Source organism: Pteropus alecto, unplaced genomic scaffold (assembly GCF_000325575.1).
Source record: "Pteropus alecto unplaced genomic scaffold, ASM32557v1 scaffold22, whole genome shotgun sequence".
NCBI lineage: Eukaryota > Metazoa > Chordata > Mammalia > Chiroptera > Pteropodidae > Pteropus > Pteropus alecto.
Window position 1 is genome coordinate 22,511,264 of NW_006434839.1, and position 23,508 is coordinate 22,534,771.

General features: G+C 33.6%; 1 protein-coding gene and 1 pseudogene across 1 annotated transcript in view; both read left to right on the forward strand.

Moving 5' to 3' along the window:
- BMT2 (base methyltransferase of 25S rRNA 2 homolog) overlaps positions 1–23,508 on the forward strand; it is a 109,534-nt gene that overhangs the window by 33,904 nt on the left and 52,122 nt on the right. The window contains exon 3 of the mRNA XM_006910615.3: positions 14,207–14,377. Coding sequence (XP_006910677.1) covers positions 14,207–14,377 — 171 coding nt within the window. The remainder of the gene's footprint in view (positions 1–14,206; positions 14,378–23,508) is intronic.
- LOC112478836 lies at positions 22,032–22,156 on the forward strand (annotated as a pseudogene).

The window sequence follows — 23,508 nt, forward strand, 5'->3', positions numbered from 1 at the left end:
ACAAAACAGAATTTCTCTGCCATGAAAGGCTTGATCCTCTGCTGCTGCTCATGCACATTTTCAACAAATGTGCTAAGTGCCTGTGATCCCTTCTCATCTAGGAAAGGCTTGTGTCCCTAGATTTGGTTCCTTTTGACCTCCCTTCATCCTCAGCTCTATTTCTTTAATATATTGTTTTTTAGATTATATAGTTTATTTTTCTCTTTATAGCATAACCAGGGGTCTGTGATTGTATCTTAATCTAAAACTAGTATTGCATCTTTTGTTTGGGATTTATCTGTTTTTTTCTCATAGTGCCATTTAATTACTTCTCTCAACTTTATTTCTTATAAACTAAAAGTTGAGTCTACAGTGTCGATTCAAGTCATGTATTTTTGCCAAAATATCTATTAGGTGAAACTGCATACTTGATATTGCATCACATTAGCAAGTTCTTACTGTCAGATTATTCCACCACTAGAGAATATAACCAAATTTTGTCATTTGGTTAAGGTGGTACCTACTGCTAGATCCTTCCATTGTAGACTTATGTTTTCCCTTCTCAATTAGCAGGTAATTTGTAGCATAACATTTTGACTTATGGATCAGCCCTGTCTCCCAGCAGTCTTTCAACTAACAGATTTACTCCCGTTTATTATTTCATTTGGGGTTGCAAACTGATTTTTTTAATTATATAATTATTTGCATTTATTACTTGTCATTCTTCTATAAATAAAAGCTTTCCTGTATGAACAGAGAAGAATTAAATGATCTCCAGAAAGGATGGGTAAAAATAAACTTATATAAGTAAATCTTTAATTATCAATTCACAAGAAGTTGGTATAATAGTTCTAATTGTGATAAGTGATTTTGTTTGGAATATCACTTTAGCCTCATGGATTGTTGTTTATTCACTTTTTCTATCAGTCTTTGGTGTGTCTGTGTGTTTCTATTCAAATAGTTCCATATTTTGCCAGTGGGAGCCCCTTCAAAGCTGACTTCTATTTTCTGACATCACCTTTGGGCACTTTCTTACTATCTAGTGTAATCTTAAGACCTAGGATTAGTCTATTTCTTCAAGGAGCCCTAGTTTCTTTTAGTGAGAAGTGGCATTCAGAAATCAAAATCTAGGCACTAGATATGCTGCTGGGGTGTCCTTCCTGCTAGAATTTTTCAATGAAGATAGAAAAACTATATTTATAGTCAAACATAATTTACATTTCCTGTCAAATGTAACATCATAGGATTTTTGCCTTCTTTGTTTTATATTTGTATCTCTCTTGTTACACTGAAGGAATTAGTTGTGAATAACATTAACATATTTGCTTTGTTCACATAAAATGGTTTCAAAATTACAATGCCAATTTTACTTCTAACAATAAACTGAATGGAGATTTCTTTGCAGTTCTTTTGTCTATAAGCAATTGTGGTTCATTTAAGTTAACATAAATGAACCATCGCAAGTATATAGATATTGTCTCATTTTTATAAATTATTTACAAACTTTCCTTTTACAAATATATCCCACTAAGGGTCATAACACTGTGTTTAAAAGTTCCTTGAAACAGTTCTTTTGTATATAGTTACATTATCAATTTTCTATACAGTTGGTTTCACTTTGCTTTCTGTTTTATGTGTTTTTTTTTCCTCCAATTTTCTTTAAATTTGGAGGACTATAAAATATTTACATGGTTCAAAAATCAAAACTTTATTATAAAAGCTCCTTTCCATTTTGTTTTTTGTATCTTTTTTATCTTACCATTGTTCCTTTTCGCAGAAACTAGCAAATTTAAACACAAATGTGCATATACACATATATTCACCCTTTCTTATCTATACAAGTACGTACAGGTTATATACTCTATTTTGTATCTTTTTTACCTAGTAATATGTCATGGAGGTCACTCTGTTTGGTATTGTATTAGTAAGGGTTCTTCAGAGATTTGTCTCACTTGTTTATGGATAATCATGTCTCAAGATCTACAGGGTGTGTTGACATGGTAGAAACCTAACCAGTGGTATAGTGTCGTTTCTAAGATAGGCAAGGTTGAGACTCAAAGAGCCGATGGTTCAATTAGAGTGTAAAGGCAGGAAAAATCCAGTGTCCCAGTTCAAAGGCAGTTGGGCAAGAGGAATCTCATACTCCAAGGAACATCAGCCTTTTTTTTCTATGTGGACTTTCAGTTGATTGGATGAGACTCACCCATGTTATGAAGAACAATCTGCTTTATGCAGTCTACCAATTTAAATGTCACTCTCATCCAGAAACATCCTCACAGAAATGCCCAGAATGACCAGATAACTAATTTATGGTTCAGTCAAGTTAACAAATAAATTAACTACCCCATAACTTCTCATTTTTATGTTATTTACAAGCTTTCCTTTTACAAATATTGCTGTAGTGAATAATCTTGCGCATATTTTTGTTTTTTGGGCATTTTATCTTTGTAGATTCCTAGATGTGGAATTGCAAGGTAAAAAGAGTAAATGCATATGTGATTTTGTTAAATATTGCTAAATCATCATCCACAGAGGTTATATCATTTTGCACTTCCTTCAGCAAAAAAGAGGATATCAATTTCTCCACAACCTCACCATGAGAGTATGTTGCACACCTTTTGAATCTTTGCCAATCTGATATGTGGAAATTGGTATCTATATGTGGTTTTAATTTCCGTTTCTCATGTAAATGAGGTTGAGTATGTTTTCATATATTTAGGCATTATTTGCCTTTTTTTCTGTGAATTAATGTGTTCATGTTTTTGATACTTTTTTTCCTCTTGGTTTTTGGTTCCTTTTTCATTATTTCTAGAGCTCTTTATATAATTTACGGATATGTACCCTTTTTCTTTGACTTTGTCTTTTGCTACGCAGGTTTTTGTTTTGCTGTGTAGATTTTTGTTTTTACAAAATTTATTACTTCCAAATTTTGATTATTTTAGAAGAGCTTTTCTGATTCCTAGACTGTAAGAATTCCTATTAGTAATTCATTTATGTTTTCTCTAGTGCTTGTGTGATATCATTTTTTATATTTAGATCTCTGACCTATTTGGAATTCAGTCTGGTGTTTATTGTGAAGTATAGAGCTAACTTTTTCCACCCAAATAATTACCTATATTCCAAAATCATTTATGAAAAAGACACTTACATGATATGCCAGCTTTCCCCACATAGTAGATTTTGTTTTATGACGTTTTGTTATGTTTCATTGTTAATATCATTTAGTCCGTGATATTCTGTAACATCTTTCCTCACCTCACCACTGTTCTTCTTTCTCAGGGTTTTCCTGGTTGTTCTTGCCTTTGTTTTTTGTTTGTTTGTTTGTTTGTTTTTTCCATGTGTACTTTAGAATCAACTGGTCTAACTAAATTTTTGAAGTTTGTATTTTTGAGAGTACATTAAATTTGTTAATAACTGAAAAAAAACTGCTATTTTTATAATGTTGTAATTGTATACCTGAATAATTGTATACCTGAAAAAGGTATATGTCTTTTTATTCTAGTCTACTTTTGAGTCTTTCAGTAGTAGTTTAAGATTTTCTGTATAGCGGTTGTGTACATTTCTTGTTATGTTTATTCCTAGGTATTTTATCATATTGTTGCTGTTAAAAATATGATCTTCCCTTCCATTACATTTTCTAATAGGCTATTGTTTATGTTTTTGTGGAAATTTTTTAATTTTTGTATGTTTTACTGAATTCTCTTATTGTTTGTATGCTTGATTCTTATAGGTCGTTTAGGTATACTGTCATTATCTGCAAATACAGTTTTCTTTCCCTCCAATTCATTTGACTGATTCTTTTTCTCTTGTCTATAATGTAGCCAGGACTTATTTAGCGATAATGTGTATAGTGTATCCCCATTAAATAAGTTACTGGGTTTTTGGCTGATATGTATAATTTTACTATTAGGAAATATTTACTAATTCCTATTGTATTAAGTATTTTTGTTAAGAATAAGCGTTGAATTTTGTTGACTGTTCTTTTCAGCATCTGTGGAAATGAATATGATTTTTCTCCTTAGATTTATGAATATAGTGAATTATATTGATAGATTTTCTTAATATGAATCATGCTTGCATTCCTGAAATGCATACTCCTTTGCTGTGTTTGATTCTGTTTGCCACAATTTTATTTCATATTTTCACATTGATATTTATAAGTGATATTGGTCTGTATTTTTTGTAGAAATTATCAGACCTAATTATCATTGTTATTTTGCTCCATAAAAATGACTTTGGAAAATTTCTCTTTGTTTCTATGGCCCGGAACTATTTAAATAGTTTTGGGCTTGTTTCTTGGGAATTTACTTTATAGAGGTGATTAAGCAATGACATGGAGAGGTCAGTACCATTGAAAGAATTTATTACTTACATTCTGAGAGAAGGGGGGATGCCTTGCCACCCAAGGCCACAAGGGAAGCACCAGATTTGATCAGGAAGCAGAAGCAGGAGTGAGGGGACAGAACAGACTATACAGTTTTAGGTTTTTTGTGGGAAAGGCAAAGTAGGGCAGATTAATATTTAGGATTGGCTAATTTGGATAATTCTGGTGGGCTTTAGGGCATAGAAGCTGTTCTTAACTATCTGGTACTTGGACCTGGGTGACTTAGGGCAGGGGAAATAATGGCTTGCTGTGTGAGAGTAAAATAAAGGAAATTTTGGCTTGTATATGAGAGGCATGCTCCTAACTAAGTTGTTTATTATCTTTAGAAAGTAGCTAAGTTTGGTAGGATTTCTCTCCAGTGTATATGGCCCTTCAAGCTATCAAAACATCATAAGGTACAGAAAATATAGAACATTAATATAAGGTTATCTGATTTTTGAAGGCTTGGTAGAATTTGTCATTGGATTAGTGGTGCTTTTTGATGTAATAACTCTTTGATTACTATTTCTATTTTATCTTTCAATTTTGGTTTTGTTTGAACTTTCCATTTCCACCAATAACCAAGAATCAAGTTTAATACATTTTCCTCTATTTCTGTATTTAAAATATATTCTTAGAAAAATTATTTGTTTCATTTAAGTTTCCAGTTTTATTTGCATAAAGTTATGCAAGTTAAAGAACCAGTTTGTGTATTTATTTGTTCTGTTTTTTCCTAACTCAATATCTTCTTCCTTTGTTTTGGTTCAATTTTTTCCTAGTCCTTTGAATTCGATATTTCATTTATTTTTATTCTTTCATTTGTATTGATATAATGTGGGTTTGAATTTTCCTTAGGTCACTATTTTAGTTGTATTACTTAGATCCTGATGCGTGGTTTCATTCATTCATTCATTCATTCATTTATGGAAATCCTGTGATTTTATCGGTATTTCCTTTTGACCCCAGAGATATTTAATTTTCAAAAATTGCAGATGAAATCGATTTTTTGTTCTATTTTGTTGTTAATTGGTTCTAGTTTTATTGCATTGTGATGGAATGATTTTGTCTTGTATTTTTTTTCCTATGATTCTTACTGTGTTTTTTTTCATGACTTAATACATGTATATGATGATTTTTGTGAATTTCATGTGCACTTGATAAGAAACTGTACTCTATTTGAGAGCGAAGTTTGTTATGTAGTGATAAGATAAACCTTATTATGCTCTATGCTCTTTAGGGCTTCTGTAACCTTAACTTGTTCGTTCACTTGATGGATAGTGATGTGTTAAAAGTCCCTGTTTGTCGTATATGTTTCTCCATGCATCTTACGGAATTTCTACTTTGTGAAGATGGTTACTATGATAAATAATGCATAAATATTTATAACTGTTACATCTTTGGATATTTGTGGCCTTCATCATTATAAAATAGTCTTTTTTTTTTTTTTTTTAAATTCATTGAATGCTTTTTATTCACTACCAGCCTCTTCACCAACATTTTCCAATCATCTCATGGATGAAGTTCATCTTCCAGTAAGTTCTTTTTTTTTTTAATAGTACTTCGTTTTTTATTTTATTTTTATTTTTTTAAATTTATTTATTTAAATTCGTTTCAAGTATACAGTACATTGGTTAGACATCTATATAGTTCATAAAACGTCCCCCCAATTGCTCCTCCCTCCCTTCTCCGGCCCTCCACCCAGCCAGTGTATTCATTCTAATTGCAGTCCCTATGCCATGCTCCCCATCTCCGTGACCATCAGCTACTAATTTGTACTTCTTTAACTCTTCACCCCATTCTCACAGCCTTCTATTTTGATTTTAAGTTCTTGGAATTGACGATCAGAATTTTTTCTTGCATGTCATTGAGTTTTTTTTCAGAAGTGCCAACCTGAATTCTCTGTCATTTAAATCATATATTTCTGTGTCTTTAAGCTTTTTTTTTTTTATTTTTATTATGATGACATTGGTTAATGAAATCTAGTAAGTTTCAGGTGTACAATTCAAAAGTAAGCCATATATATATATATATTGCATTGTATGTTCACTGCCCATAGATTTCTTTCTGTCCCCTTTTACCCCAACTACCTCTCCCCTCCTCCCTTCCTTCCTACCTTATGGTAACTGCTCATCTATTGTCCATGCCCATGAGTCTCTGTTTTCCATTAGGTTCTTTAAAAGCAGCTTGTAACTATGATGTTCCCTGAATTCTTACATCTGTTTTTCTATGGTTTTGTTACAAGATGCATAGCTTGACTAGATGTAAAATCCTTCATTCACACTTTCTTTCCTTTGATTTCTGAAAAAAAAATCTCAATTTAGATTTGCGTGGTTGTTTCTTTGTGATTAAATTCAAGTTAAGTATATTAGCAAGAATATTACATAGGTGATAGTGTCCTTCTCAATGTATTACATTAGGAGGCACATGATATCTATTCTGCTTTGTTTTTTTTTCCCTTTTCAAGTAGACTTTTTAGAGCAGTTATAGGTATAGCAAAGTTGGAGAAAAAATACGGATAGTTCCTGGATATATCGTGCCCTCATACATGTGCAATATCTCCCATTGTCAACATCTACCCAGAATTAATGAACCCACATTGACACGTCATTATCATCCAAAGTCCACAGTTTATGTTAGGGTTCACTTTTGGTGTTATATATTCTATGGGTTTTGATAAGTATATAAAGACAACTATCCACCACTATAGTAACATACGGAACAGTTTTACTGCCCTAAAAATCCTCTGTGCTCCGTCTTTTCATCCTTCTCTCCTACCCTTTTTAAGCACTGACTTTTTTACTGTCTACATAGTTTTGCCTTTTCTAGAATGTCATGTTGACGTTATTCACTTAATACACATTTAAGGTTCCTCCATGTCTTTTCATGGTTGATAGCTTATTTCTTTTTGGTGGTGAATAATGTTCTATTGTGTAGATGTACGACAGCTTATTGATCTATTTATCTACTGAAGGACATCTCGGTTGCTTCCATGTTTTGGCAATTATGAATAAAACTGCTGTAAACATTCATGTACAGGTTTTTGTGTGGAAGTTTTCAACTCTTGGCAAATAGCAAGGAGCATGATTGCTGGATTGTGTGGTAAGAATATGTTTAGTTTCGTATAGGACCGCCAGACTATCTTCCAAAGTGACTATACCATTTTGCATTCCCCGCAGCAATGAATGAGAGTTCTTTGTTGCTCCACTTCTTCACCAGCATTTGGTGTTTTAGTGTTCTGGAATTTGGCCATTCTAATAATGTATATAGTAGTAGCTCATTGCTGTTTTAATTTGCATTTCTCTAGTGACATACAATGTGGAGCATCTTTTCTTATGCTTACTTGCCATCTGTATATCTTCTTTGGTCAGGTATCTGTTCTGGTCTTTTGGCCATTTTTTAATCAAGTTGTTTTCTTGATGAGTTTTAAGAGTTCTTTATGTATTTTGGATGAGAGTCCTTTATCAGATATGTCTTGCAGATATTTTATCCCAGTCTGTGACTTGTCTTCTCATTCTCTTACATACTGTCTTTTGCAGAGCAGAAAATTTTAATTTTAATGAAATCTCGGTTCTCAGTTCTTTCTTTCATGATTATGATTTTGATCTGTTGTGTCTAAAAAAACCCGAAGTCATCTAGATTTTTTCTCGGAAATTTATAAATCTATCTAGGACTTGTATAGTTTTGTGTTGTACATTTAGGTCTGTAATCCATTTTTTGTTAATTTTTGTAAAGGGTGTATGTAATGTCTTTGTCTAGGTTCATTTTTTTGTATGTGAATATCCAGTTGTTCCAGAACTATTTGTTGAAAAGATTATTTTTACTTCATTGTATTGCCTTTGCTCCTTTGTCAAAGGTTAGTTGAATATATTAATGGAGGTCTATTTATGAGCTCTGTATTCTATTCCATTATTCTATTTGTCAATTCTTTCTCTAATATTTTACTTTCTTGATCACTATAGCTTTATATTAAGTCACGAAGTCAGATAGTATCAGTCCTCCCAACTTTGTTCTCCAATATTGTGTTAGCTATTTCTGGGTCTTTTTCCTCTCCTTGTGATCTTTAGAATCAGTTTGTTGATATCCACAAAATAATTTGCTGTGATTTTGATTGGGAAGAACTGACGTTGTGGAATCTCTCTCCATTTATTTAGTTCTTCATTCTCATTTTTTAAATCTCCTTTAAAATTTAAAGTGTTCTTTCAATCTGCAATTGCTTACTTATATATAATTAATGAAATGTTATGTACAGTTTTTAGTGTCTATTTTTGTTTTCTGTGCTTTTGAGAATTTTCACCTGAAAAGTTTTGATTGTCTTTCTCTTCACTTCTAATAGAAACTTGTATGGTTGATGGATTCATTGGGCATTTCTTTTATGTATTTTGTCTATTATGTTGGAGTGTCTCTACATGTGTAGGTAGGATTTGGGTGGCTTACTTTGTTCTTAATTCCAAAAACCTTGCTTGATTGCTACAAAATACAAAAGTAGAGTTCCCTTAGTAAATATAGTATTCTTTTGGTCTGACTTATGATTTTTGAACTATGTATAGATTATGACACCTCAATAGTCTTCTTTCTTTCCCTTTATCGTTATCACTTAATTCTTTCCCCTTATTACCATGCCTCCAGATATACCTCCTTTTTTCAAGGTGCCTCTTTTCTTTCCCAGAAATAAAATCTTCTCAAGGTGACAGCCCTTCCCATATACTTTCAAAACTTACTTTTGAGTTTCCCATGGCTAATGCTCTGATTCACCATTTCCCAAATCTCTTCTTAAGATTTTCCCACTCAGAGTTGGACCCTTTTTTGGTGGTGAAACTTGGCTGGTGTTATGTAGTTTTTTCCATCCTTAACACCCCATCATACCTTTCTTTCTTTTAGAGTCCTCATCTGACTCTACTTTGGGTAGCTCCAAAGCCAATTCAGTTTTCCTTAGATTTTTATTTCCTCAATTACAAGTAAAATGAAGAGCTGTTCTCTTTCCTAGTTATGCCATAGATATGAACTATATGTGATTTTTATTTGCTCTTCCTAATGATCTTTATATTTTTTGGAAGGTGTGTAGGGAGATTGGAATTTAGATGGGCTATGAGAACCTGGAATTCTAGCTGTTTATGTGTTTTGCAGTCAAGTTTCTAGATAACTATGAGATTGAACCACATAAAACTAATTTTTGTGGCTCAAGAACTATTGAATATCACAATTATATATGGTTCTACCTAATAGAAAGGTAAGCAAGCTCTTTGGTATTTCATGCCTTAGTGAAATGTCATATGGTAGAGGCATTATTTTTAGTGTTAATTCCTAGGTGATAAAGGCTACATTTTTTTTTATTAACCTTACTGAGGTTCAATTTATATACGATAAAATGCACCCATTCTAGTGTACAGTTCAGTGGGTATTAACAAATGTTTGTACTTATGTAACCACCACCACAATCAAGATATAGAACATTTCCATAATTCTAATAAGCTTCATTGTACACCTTTGTAGTCTAACCCACTCACTTCAGGAAACCACTAAACCACTTTCTGTCTTTAGATTAGATTTCTAAAGGCCACATTTCTAAATTGGCCTGTAGGTCTTCCATGATCTGAAGCTTGCTTACTCTCCAGTGTCACCTGACTACCAGTTCTCTACATATGTATGCTGGCCTCAGGGCTTTCTCACTTGTGAGTCCATCTATCTACTCATCCATTTTCTGCCTGGCACTTTAAATTTCACATAGCTTTAACTGATGTCCATCTCTGCTGGATCCATGCTGAGTTTCTCTTCCATGCCTTTGTTCATGCTATTCTCTCCACCAGGAAAACACTTCTCTCCTTAACTAACATTCTTCCTTGCTTAATTTAATCCCATTCATCTTTCTAAAATCAGCTTATATGACTGATTTTAGACTGGGTTAGGTATTTATCAATTGTATTTTATCTTTATCAATTAGATTTTCTTTATTATTATATAAATTGTTTATCTCCTTTTATTGGTCTGAGCTCCTTGAAAGCAGCTATTCCTTTAATTTGTTTTCTCATCAGTTATGTACCCAGCACATGATAGGTACTTAATAAATGTTTGATCAGTGATGAATGAGTTTAAATTCTTGTATATAGAGTTAAAACTGAATCTCCGTAGAATAAGTTAAAGAAATATTAAATAATAGATATTTAGAAAAATTAAAGTTGAACTAATAGTATCCTGCAAGTGTGAGGAGGAATGGACATTGTTCCCTTCTACTTGTAGAAATGAGTATTAAATTAATTCCTCAATTCTTACTTTTCTCGGCATGTGTTTTTAGAACTTCACCAAGGAGTGTCTGTGAAACAAAAAAATCTAGCTATGTTAAAAGTATGAGCTATATGTAATAATAATGTGATTTATTTTAAAAATCTAAAAAGAAAAATTTAGGTTTCATTCTCCTTTAAGTAGCTTAGATAAGTAGTATATCAGTTAAATGTTTTCAGGTGTGTATCTCTTGCCACATTGTAAGCTCAAGGGCCAGAGCCAGAGCTTGTCTCTCTCTCTCTTTCTGTTTTTTTTTTTTTCTTTCTATTAAGTTTTTTGGATTTAATAGCTAATAAATGTTGGAATTGATTCTATGGTTCATGTTTGTTTTCTTATAATATACCCAGGCATGAGTCCATACTGTATTCATCCTAAAATTATATTAGATACTAAGAAAATTATTTAAGGTTACGCCAGTCATCAGTTTCTGATTCTGGATAGCAACTTGATATGGGCTAAACTATATAAGCTTAAAATGATATATCTTGAAAATTCTGCATTTTAATAACATATAAGAATTGGGACAAGTAGGAATGGTCTCTTGATAGACAGGAATACTTTTGAAGTGTTATGAAAACCACTACTGTGTTCCAACCTTGTTCTCTTTGAAGATATACCTTTACGAAATACTATTTTTTCTTATCTTTATTGAAATATAATAGACAATTAGTTGCTTGTATTTACATTGTACAATTCAATGAGTTTTTTTTTTTTATTATAGTTGGCATACAATAATATACCAGTTTCAGTTGTACAGCATAGCGATCGGAGATCCACATAACTTGCAAAGTGATCACCCCACTAAATATAGTACCCTTCTTCCCCTTTACATATTTATTACATTATTAACCATCTTCCCCATGCTACACTCTACATCTCCACGTCTATTCTGCAACTGTCCATTTGTTCCTCTTAATCTCTTTGCCTTTTTTTGTCCCCGCACCAACTCCCTTTAAATAGTCTGTATCTGAGTTTATTTTCACTTTTGTTGTTGTTGTTGACTTTGTTCTTTAGATTCCACATGTATGTGAAATCATGAGATATTTTTCTTTCTCTACCCTACCTATTCATTCAGCACAATACCTTCTAGGTCCATCAAGGAAATATCTTTTTCCATCCCCTTCTTTTTAGTCTGTGTGTGTCTTTTGATCTGAAGTGAGTCTCTTATAGGCAACATATGTAGGGGTCTTGTTTTCTTATCCATTCAGTAGTTATTACCATTCTTTATTCCTGTTTTTGATACATGATTTTTCTTCTTAATAAAGTCCCTCCAACATTTCCTGTAATTCTGGCTTGGTGCTGATAAATTTCTTTAGCTTATTTTTGTCTGGGAAGCCCTTTATCTGTCTTTCAACTCCAAATGATAGCTTTGCTGGATAAAGTATTCTTGGCTGTAGATCCTGGGCTTTCATCATGTTGAATAATTTGTGCCAAGCCCTTTGTCCTGCAAGGTTTCTTTTGAGAAATCAGCTACCAATTTTATGGGTGCTCCCTTGTAGGTAACTGTCTGTTTTTCTCTTGCTGCTTTTAAGATTCTGTCTTTGTATTTGACCTTTGGCATTTTAATTATGATGTGTCTTTGTTTGGGCCTCTTTGGGTTCCTGGGTTTTGGGACTCTCTAGCTTCCTGGGGTTTTATGTCTATTTCCTTCCCCAGGGTAGGGAAGTTTTCCATCATTATTTCTTCAAATAATTCTTCAACATCTTGTTTTTCTTTCTAATACCCCTATGTCACAGATATTTTTACATTTAATAGTGTTCCATAGGCTCCTTAAATTATTATTATAATCTTGACTTCTTTTTCTTGCCATTCTGATTGAGTGTCCTTGGCTTTCTCATGCTCTGTATAGATCATTTGATCCTCCTCTTTATTCACTTTACTTATTCCAGTTCTACCTAACTGTCTGTAGGTAAACAGACAGTTACCTACAAGGGAGCACCCATAAGACTGGCAGCTGATTTTTTCATCTCAGGTAATATGTTCTTCATTTATGACTGGTTCCCTTTTATAATTTCAATTTCCATTTTTATGTTTTTTATCTCTTTGTCAAAGTTCTCACTGAATTCATCTACACTTCCCCATAAGTTCATTGAGCATCTTTATAACCAATGTTTTGAACTTTGCATCTGTTAGATTGCTTGACTCCATTATCTGGATCTCTGTTTTGTTCTCTCATATGGTTTCTGCTTCTTTGTCTTCCCATTTTGGCTGTCTTTCTGTGTCCATTTCTATGTACTAAGCTAAGCTCTTAAGTCTTTCAGTCTTATTAGTGCAGCTTTTATGTGATATGTCCAGTGGCACAGTGCTGAGAGGGGTTCAGCTGCAGGCCAAGTTTAGCCCCAGCCTGTACCCCTGCGGGGCCACCTTTAAAATTTAGCAAGCAATCCGCTGATGCTGTGCTTATAGTTGCCTCAAAAGGCTCTACCAGAAACCTAGGCCAGATGTCACCAGTATGAGTCTAGGTGCTCTTCAGCAAGGGACACCTGACTAAGCGAAGACACACCTGGATGTGGCTTGAATGGGGCTACGAGTTGGGGGAGGTGGAGTTTAAGGGAATCCATTGGATGGAGTGACCTCTGTTATCCAGTTTGAAGATGTCTCCTCTATGTCGGCACACTGGTAGTGGGAGGGTTCAACAGAGGAACAAGGGATACTTCCGGCACTTCTGTACAGAGTGAGGCTTGCTTCAGCCCGCACTCCGACAATTCAGCACCCACCTGTAAGTCCCTGGTGCCTCCTGTGCAGCCCTAACGGCACTGGTGCTCAGAGCGAGCAGGTATATTACTGCAGAAGTTCACTCGCGGACAGGGCTCCTTTAAGAGGCATCTGCAGCTACTGGCTGCCATAGCCTCCCACCGACTCAGCCTCAGTCTTGAGTCTTCATGCCTTTCTACCTTTTGCCATTGCAGAGTGATTTCTTAGATTTCTCCCTAGTTGTATAGCTTGTTCATCTAGATCCCAGGCGATTTTCCTTATGGTTTTCTTCTTGTTTCTGTCACAACTTTGATTTGGTCATCAGAGGGATGAACAGAACCTCTATCATCTACACCCTTTTTTTCCTTCTCCGAAATGATACTATTTTTACTTAAACTAGATTTTTATACCCTTCTCTCAGAGCAAATAAGAAGGTAAATGATTTTCAATGTGTTGACAACCTGACTTTTCATAAACCAGAAGGGATCTGAAAAACAACTGTTGGGATATCTGTCTAATACTAGCAAAGCTGACTTGGAATTAACTGTGTCTACTTTTCTTTTTGGATGCTGTCACTGAATAGCAGTTATCTAAGTTCTTCTGGAACAACTTAGTTTCAGTTAAGAATGAAGTTCAGTAAAATATACAGGCACATCTGTGCCTGTAGAACATACTTTTTTTTTTTTAATTAAACATATGATTGTGCTTTGTTGTATGGTAATTTTAAAAATGCAAACATACTACAGGGTTCCCAAACCTACCTCTATGTGACATTTTCAAAATAGGAATCTGTAATTTATGTTTCCCATTTTGAGTAATAAAGGCTAATATTTTTCTACTTAATTTTATATTCATACCTCATGTTTTAAAATATAGTTTTATTTTGCCTTATAGTGTATGCAGAGAATATTTCCAAAATGGTGGGAAGAGAAAAGCACTTGAGAAAGATGAAAAAAGAGCTGTACTTGCCACTAAGACCACGCCAGCCTTAAGTATACACGAGTCTTCTAAATTTGAAGGTCATTTAACCAACCTCAGCTTTACAAACCCTGAAATTATAACTGAGTAAGTATACCTTTTGTACTTCAATTATTAACATTATCCTGGATAGCTTTGTTAATAATCTAAAATTATGTGATGGTTTATACCAAATAGTGGGCAATATGCTTGTTCCTCTGGTAATATGGTAGGCTGAAAAGTGCAGATTTATAGTAGTATTAGGTAGAAAACTAGCATAAAATTTTACAAGGCATCTGTAAAACTTGTTGTTCTATAATGTAGATTGTTCTTACTAAAAATGAGAAAGAATAGTTTATTAAATATTATAATAATCATTCTTATTGGTAATACAATCAATCAAAACAGGAAAATCCAAATAAACTGTTTAAAGTGGCTATCACAAATAAGGAATAATGAAAGATTACTTAAAGAACCAATTACCATTATTTTATTCTTGATATGATAATCTGCCTGCTAGTAGTCAATGTATGCATATAGACACAAATTTAATAAGTACATGAGTATTTTTCTAGTTTTATTGAGATATAATTGACATATAACATATAAATTAAATTGTATGATATAATGATTTGATATATGTATATATTGTGAAATGATTACTATAAGTTTAGTTAACATCCATCACTTCACATAATTACAAATATTTTCACTATGATGAGAACTTTTAAGGTATACTGTCTTAGCAACTTTCAAATATCTAATATACATTACATCACCAGAACTTACTATCTTATAACCAGAAGTTTGTACCTTTCACCACCGCTCCCGCACACCCTACCCACTGCCTCTGGTAACCACAAATATAATCTATTTCTTTGAGTTTGATGTTTTTTGAGGTTCCACATAAAAGTGAGATCATACAGTATTTGTCTTTCTCTGTCTGACTTATTTTACTTAGCATAATGCCCTCAAGTTTCATCCATGTTGTCATAAATGCAGGATTTCCTTCTTAATGGTTAAAATAGTATTCTATTGTGTATATATACATATAAGTACATGAGTATTATAATCCAATTAATTATTAGGAGTATTAAAAATGATTTATACACCCTAGTACCAGAATAGATTTGTGGTGTCATTATATTTTATTACTCTCTTGAAAATGCTAAATTTGAATAATTCTAGAAACATTCTTGGTAGATACTGAAAACTAACCATGAAAATAAAATTAACCTCTTAAAACAGTTCTAAACCTGTAGATATCAACACAGCATTACCTTTGGTTATTTTGGTTTTACACCATGTTGAAAATATTATCTAGTAATAAGCAATTTCATTGAAAAATTAATATACCATTGACTAGTTCAGTAGGAAAAGAGAACACATCTTAACCTTTATTTAAAGGTTACTATAAAGCTTACAAAGCATAATGACTTACTAAACATCCTATAACTCAGGATGTTTATAACTTTACAATAATGAATATTTTAAAATATTTTTAAAATGTTGACCAGTGTAAGAAATCGTAGTTATACTGCTATCAAAAATAGATACATATGGAAAATGTCAACACTAGAATTTCTATATGGTTCTTTTTTATAATCTCACTTTTCATTGCTGAGATTACTTTATTTGTTGTCATTATCATATTTTCCTTTCATTCTTTAAGTCAGTTTCTTTTAATTCTTTGAATATTTTTATAATATGTGATTTTTGAAGTCTTCGGTAAATCTGGTATTTGGGCTCACTCAGAATCGGTTTGTATTTAGTGCTCTTTTTCTTGAGTATCGACCACAATTTTCTGTTTTTCTTTGCATGTCTCATAATTTTTTGTTGGAAACTGTTTAATGTATTTTTGATAATATGTTGTAGAAAATCTAGTTTGGATTTTTTCCCCAAGGAGGTTGATAGTGATGGTTTTTTAGTAGTTTGCGTGGATTTAATCTATGGGACCTATCTCCCTTTTAAGCTGATTTCCTAGGGTTTGCACCTGGGTCACTGATAGTTCAGAGGGTGTACTCAAATGCCTCTGGAGCCAGTAGGGCTTCTGCCCTCTGCCAGTGGATATGTGTTGATATGGGAGTGAATCCCAGTCAGCCAAGGCTGTGTGGGAACTTATCTAGCCCTCTATGCCTTTCTCATTTCTAGGATCTTTCTGTTAAATCTCTGACTAGTCCTCCAGTCTACAGCTCAGCCCTACCAAAACTGTAACCTAAGTCTAGAGTAGCTGCTGTTGACTTTCTGTTTGTTTTCTAATAAGTTTGCTACTTTTACTGACAATGCTCTATTTGGGATTTTCACACTTTGTTCCAAATCAGGTTAGCCTCTTCCAGCACTGAAGCTGCTGTTTTTCACAGCCAGCCCTGTCCTTGAAGTACCTCTGTAAAAACTGAGCAAGGGGTGGTGGTGGTGATGAGAGCTGCTCCTGGGCAAGGACACCACAGATCCGCACTGTCGTTAACTTTGGTTCAGCTGGTTTTCATAAAATACACTTCTCAAATTAATTGCCTTTGTTTGAACCTACAAATGGTTGTTTTTGAGGTTTTTGTTCAGTTTTATAGTTTCTTAAGGAGTGGATTTGCTAACCTCTATCTTGCAATAGTCAAGAAATTCCTGTCTGGTTTTGTTTTAAAGGAGAGAAATTAGTTTGGCTTAAAATAAAGGAAACCATCCAAATATAATTGTTATAGATCAGGATTTTCTTATTATAAAGCACTGAAATGACTTAGCCGAGGATGGCTAGGTTTAGATTTTCTTCAGTCTAAAAACTCTGGATTCCTTCACATACTTCTGGCCCTAACACGTGTCTATAGTCTTAATCCTTCTGCCCTGCCAACCGTTCTTACAGCTTGTATTCTAGTCATATGGGACTATTTAAATTCCCCTAGTGCTTGTCTCACTTTCTGGCAGTTAAAAATGTGATATATCCTTTTTCTGATAAACCGTTGCTATATTAGGCTATATTTGAAGCATCTTTTCTTTCAGAGCTTAACTGGAACGTCTCAAAAGAATTGATATTAATATTAAACCTTTTTATATCTCTCTTATAGTACTTATCATATTCTATTAAAATCACTCATATATTTTTCTGACTATGAATGAAATAAGATCAAATATGAAATATTTGCAAATATGAAATCTCTGCTAATCCCTTAGCAGAGATTATAGATGTAAAAAAGTTGTTACTTAGTCCTGGTTACATTTAGGTACATTTTTTTCCAGTCTTTTTAATAGTAGAGACCATGTAGTATAAAGAATTTTATAAATTTCTCTTTCGGTGCTATTAAAGCATTATATCTCAATAAAAAATCTGCCCTGTACATGTCTAAATATAAAGTGGTCCTGAATACAGAATAATACTCAATTTTTCCAAAGAGATTCCCCTTCCCTTATGTTACTGTCTTTTAAAAATTATTTATATTTTTTCAAAACATTCACCAAATAAACCATATCCTGGGGCATAAAACACACCTTAACAAATTTTAAAAGATAGGTCATCATAAGAAATATTCTTTTAGACCACAATTGAGTTACACTAGAAATCAATAACAGAAAGAGAGCTGGAAAATCCCTCAATATTTATGAATTAAACAACATACTTCTAATCAACACATGGATCAAACAAGAAGTCTCAAGAGAAATTTAAAAATACTTTGCACTAAATGAAAATGGAAATATATCTTATCAAAATTTATGAGATATGGTAAAAGTGGTGCTTAGATGAAAATGTATTGCATTGAATGCATATATAGTAATTCCCCCTCATCTGCAGTTTCAATTATCTGTGGTCAACTCTGGTCTAAAAATATTAAATGGAACATTCCAGAAATAAGCATTTGATAGGTTTTAAATTGCATGTTATTCTGAGTATCATAATGAAATCTCATGTCATCCTGCCCAGGATGTGAATCATCCCTTTTGTCTAGTATCTCCACACGGTATACTCTACCTGCCTGTTAGTCATGGTTGGTTATCAGATCAACTGTTGTGGTATCACAGTACTTGTATTCAAATAACCCTTATTTTACTTAAAAGTGGCCCAAAGTGCAAGAGTAGTAATCCTAGCAATTCAGATATGCCAAAGAGAAGCCATAAAGTCCTTCTTGCAGGTGAAAAAGTTATGTATATATAAAGGGGGAAAAAACAGTGTGTGTATGTACATACATATATACATAGGGTTCAGTACTATCCACTGTTTCAGGCATCCACTGGGGGTCTTGGAACATGTCTCCTGTCAATAAGGGGGGACAACTGCATTAGAAAAGAGGAAAGATGTAAAATCAATATAAGCTTCTGCTTTAAGAAACTAGAAAAACAAGAGCAAATTAGCTCCAAAATAAGCAGAGGAAAAAAATAAATAAAAATTAGAGCACAAATCAATGAAATTGTAAACAGGAAAACAGTAGAGAAAATCAGTGAAACCAAAATCTTGTTCTTTGAAGATCAATAAAATTGATATACATCTGGCCAAGCTAACCAAGGAAATAAAAAAGGAAAAACACAAATTACTAATATCAGAAATAAAAGAGGGGCCATTACTACTGATCCAAAGGACAGGAAGTATTATGCCCACAAACTTGATAACTTAGATGAAATGGTAATTCCTTGATGGCACCAAAACTCACACAAAGAGAAATAATAGAAAGAGTTCTGTGTCTATTAAAGAAGTTAAATCAATAATGAATGGGCTTTGAAAACTGAAAGAACCTGGCCTAGTTGGTTTCACTGGTGAAATCTACCAACATTTAAGGAAAAAAATGACAATTCTCTACAGTCTGTTCCAAAATATAGAATTAAAGTAAATACTTCGTAATTCATCCTGTGAGGCCAGCAGAAGGTAATTTAAGACACTGAACCAGTCTCAATCTAAAGTAAAATTGATATGTTCTGACTGATGGTATAAGCATGATTAGATAATGACTGTATTATCATCTATATTGGGGGGTTAAATAATGCTTTTTTTGCTTGTGATGAAAACAAATCTAAGGCTAATGTTAGTTTTTCCTAAATAATACTTTATTAAATATTCAGAGCAATTGAGAGGACTCAGTAATTTAGAGACTTTTTAAGGACTCAAAATACACTGCCCTCTTTTTGAAAGATAATATGATGGAAAGAATCTTGCTTTATATACATTATTCTTTTGTTAGACATTTAGATTGTTTTCTTTATAACTTGTTTCCTCTCAGCATTAAACCTCTTTGTGCTTGAATTTTTATGTCCTTGGGATGGATTCCCAAACGTATTTCATGGTTGAAGAGTATAAAGGACTCAAGGCAGTTGTACATATTACTGAATGACTTGCCAGAAAAATAATACTAATTCCATTACCTCTAGCAGCGTAAGTGCCAATTTTGCCAAAATTCACCAGCATTGAGTTTTCTCATTTTACTCATTATTTATTAACATGATGGAATAAAATGGCATCCCATTGTATTAATATGCATTTCTAACAGATACACAAAACAATGAAAAGGAAATTTTTTTAATAAAAGAAAGGAAAATCATATGAAATCAAGAAAATAAAATCTATTCTGTGAAGTTTTAACAGTTGTCACGACTGAAGTATCGCACACCTGCTGTCATTATAGTTTCTGAAATCCATGATAAACATAAGTCACTGGTTCTTTCCTACAGAGCTTGAACTTGGCTTCAGAATCCTTTTCACATAGTACTTTAAGAAGCCATTACCAGTTAATCAGTCAGTATGAGAAGAAAGTCATCTACCGTTTATGTCTATTACTCTTGCTATATAAATAGGACCAAATTTTGACTAAGTTTCTTAGCAGGTAAGCCATGGCTGTGAATAGGATCATTTCTTTTCTTTCCTTTTTTTATTTTACACCCTCCCACCCTCCATGGAATTCCAAGGCTCACTGGTCTTTTTTGAAAGCCTTTATTTACTCCCTTAGCAGAAGCACAAAATTACTTTTGTGACTATTTTAGATAAAAATGAAAGATGATTATTACCTCTCTAGGAAGAAAGCAAAACCTCACCCACCCCAGAAAGCAAGTAAAACAGTATTGGCTTTCTTCTTATGGGGTTGTTCACATATCTTGATAGATAAACGTGAGAGGGAAACATTTTGGGCTGTGTAAAATTTTGTTACCTCTTAAAATGTTCTGCATACTTAAATCTCCTCACTCCTTAGGAACCAGCTTTGTGAAACGGAATTATGACCACTTTAAGGTGGACCAGTTTAACAGGTTTTCTTAATTATTTTTAAATGGAGGCACCGATTTAAAGTCAAAAGAAAAATTGTATTTAATGGTACTGGATTAGGCAAAGCTGCACAAAATGGAACTCTGAATAAAATATCTAATTTCTAGTAAATAATTGTGGCTTTCAATTCTTAGGACAGTCTGAAGCCCCAACTGAACCTTTTGTTTGCATTTGAGTTGCAGCTTGCTCAGTCTCTAGGGTCATTTCTTTATCTTCCTGTTTTGAGAATTGTCTGTTTATATCTTTTATCACTTAAGTATTGGGATCTTAAGTGTTCATCAATTTGTATGAACTATGTAGTACTCAGAGTATTTCTTGATATTTATATTATTGGAGTAGGGGCTTAATACATGCTTCATGGGTAGAAAGAAAGACAAATGAATAGATGGAAGGAAAGGAAGGAAGAAAGGACATACTTAGGACAGTACAACCATGTCTTTATAATCATCTGCTTGAGGATTAGTAGAAGAAAAGGCAGAAGGAAGAGGTGGTGCACTGAGGGAAAGAAAAGACCATTAGATAGTCATTGCTATCCAAGAGTCTTGCTATAAGCCTGTCTCAATTCTACCTTCGGATATAAGATACTGATCATATTCGTAAAAGGTTTGTGACAGAATATAATACATGATAATAGGTAATGTCTAATAAAGAGGACCTAATTAAACATATTTTAATTTTATTCCCACCCCCCCACCTCCACCCCTTTTGCAACCATAAGCTTATTTTCTATATCTACATGTCTCTTTCTTTTTTGTTGGTTTTCATTTATTTTTTCAGATTCCACATATAAGTGAGATTATATGGTATTTGTATTTCTCAGTCTGACCCTCTAGCTTCCTCCATGTTGTTGCAAATGGCAAGATTCCATTATTATTTGTTGCCGAATAATATTCTTTTGTAGTTACATACCACAGCTTCATTTATCTATTGATGGACTTCTAGGTTGCTTCCATATCTTGACTATTACTAGTAATGCTGCAATGTACATAGGGGTACATCTATCTTTTTGAATGAATGTTTTTGTTTTCTTTGGATAAATACCCAGAAGTGGGATTGCTGGATCATATGATAGTTTTATTTTTGGTTTTTAGTTGTTCAAGGACTGTCCATACTCTTTTCCATAGTGACTGCACTAATTTAAAATCCCGCAACCAGTGTATGAGGATTGCCTTTTCTCCATATCCTTTCTAGCACTTTGTTGTTGATTTATTTGATGGTGGCCATACTGACCAGTGTGAGGTGATATCTCATTGTGGTTTTAATTTGCATTTCTCTGATGATTAGTGATGTTGAACATCTTTTCATATTTCTGTTAGCCATCTCTGTGTCCTCTTTGGAGAAATGTCTATTCAGGTCCTCTGCCCATAGATATTTTTTGTTGTTGAGTTATATGAGTTATTTATGTATTTTCGATATTAACCCCTTAACAGATGTATCATTTGCAAACATCTTCTGCCATTCAGTAGATTGTCTTTTCATTTTGTTGTTTTTCTTTGCTGTGCAGAAGAAGCTTTTTAGTTTGATGTAGTCTTGTTTAGCTTTGCGCAATGGCAGTATCGTAGCCCATGAGGTTTATCCAAGGCATGATTAGTGCTAATTGATATAGTCTTGTTTATTTTTTCTTTTGTTTTCCTTGCTTGAAGAGATATATCCAAAAAGATACTGTTCCCTGGGATGAACCCCACCCGATCATGCTGTATTATAATTTTAATGTATTGTTATATTTGATTTGCTAGTACTTTGTTTAGCACTTTTGGACCTGTCTTCATCATAGATATTGGCTTATAAGATTTTTTTTTGTGGTGTTCTTGCCTGCTTTTGTATCAGGGTAATGTTGGCCTCATAAAATGGCCTTCTCTCCAGTTTTTTGGAAGAGTTTGAAAAAGATGGGTAATTAATCTTTGAATATTTGGTAGACCTCTTTAGTGATGCCATACAGTTTTAGACTTTTGTTTTTGGGGAGATTTTTGATTATCATTTCAGTTTCCTTACTAGTGCTGTCAATTAAGGTTTTCTTATTCTTTGTAGGAAGGTTATTGTCATTTTCATTTGTCTCTATGTATGTTTTGAACTCATTTCCTTTCCAACCCAATTGTTATGAAGCATATTGGTTGATATCAAAATTATGGAAGGTATAGTGTTTTTTTTTTTTTAACCCCCCCCCCCAAACCTTTATGTTATAATTGAGTGTTTAATACCTTATTCTGAATTAGAGTTTCTGTTTTCTGCTTCTGTCTTCCAAGTCTTTATGTTTGGTTTCTGGAGTCTTTTCATTTTCTTTCTGAGCTACTTTGTTACCTTTGTTATTTATTCATAGTAATTGATGGATTCTTTCTTTGCCTGCACATTTGAGATAGTGAACTCTTCTTTTTTAGGTACTCTTTTGTTTTTAACAATTCAGCAGGTTTATAAGTAGAGGTCTTTTGTTTTCTAATAAATGCTTCTATGATGCAAATTTTGTGTTTTTAATCTGAAACTAGTCTTTCTTATTGAGATTAGTTTTCTACTTGGACTTCTGGCTTCTTATTTGGGCTGTGTCACCTTATGGAGAAATGCCCGGTATTCCATGAGAAGGTGGGCATCCTCTCTGTAATCCGATTTCCTCAATCTCAGAATACCATCCCCTTGGTGGGATGTGATAGGTAATGGGACTCCTGACTTATGAGTTCCTGGCACTGCCTCCTTGTAACCAGAGGTAACCAGCTACACTGTGCTATCCAAGGTGTCTCCACTGCCTTTGTTGGGTTCTGCTGTAATGGATTGGTGAAGGGGTGGTGGAGGGATGGTTCCCGAGTCTGTGGCTTTGTCTTGCTAGTGCTGGTGGCTGCTAATTCACTGCTGTCATGCTTCTGTGTGGCATCTCTAACTGGTTTTAAGTGCCAAGTGGCACTGGTTACATAGGCAGGAATGTTCCTTCTGTCCCTCACATACTCCCAGCTGCTGAGTTTGTGCTGCAACCTCACACCTCCTTTGCTTCAACATCAGCTGGGTCTGGGTGGGTACAGGGAGGTAA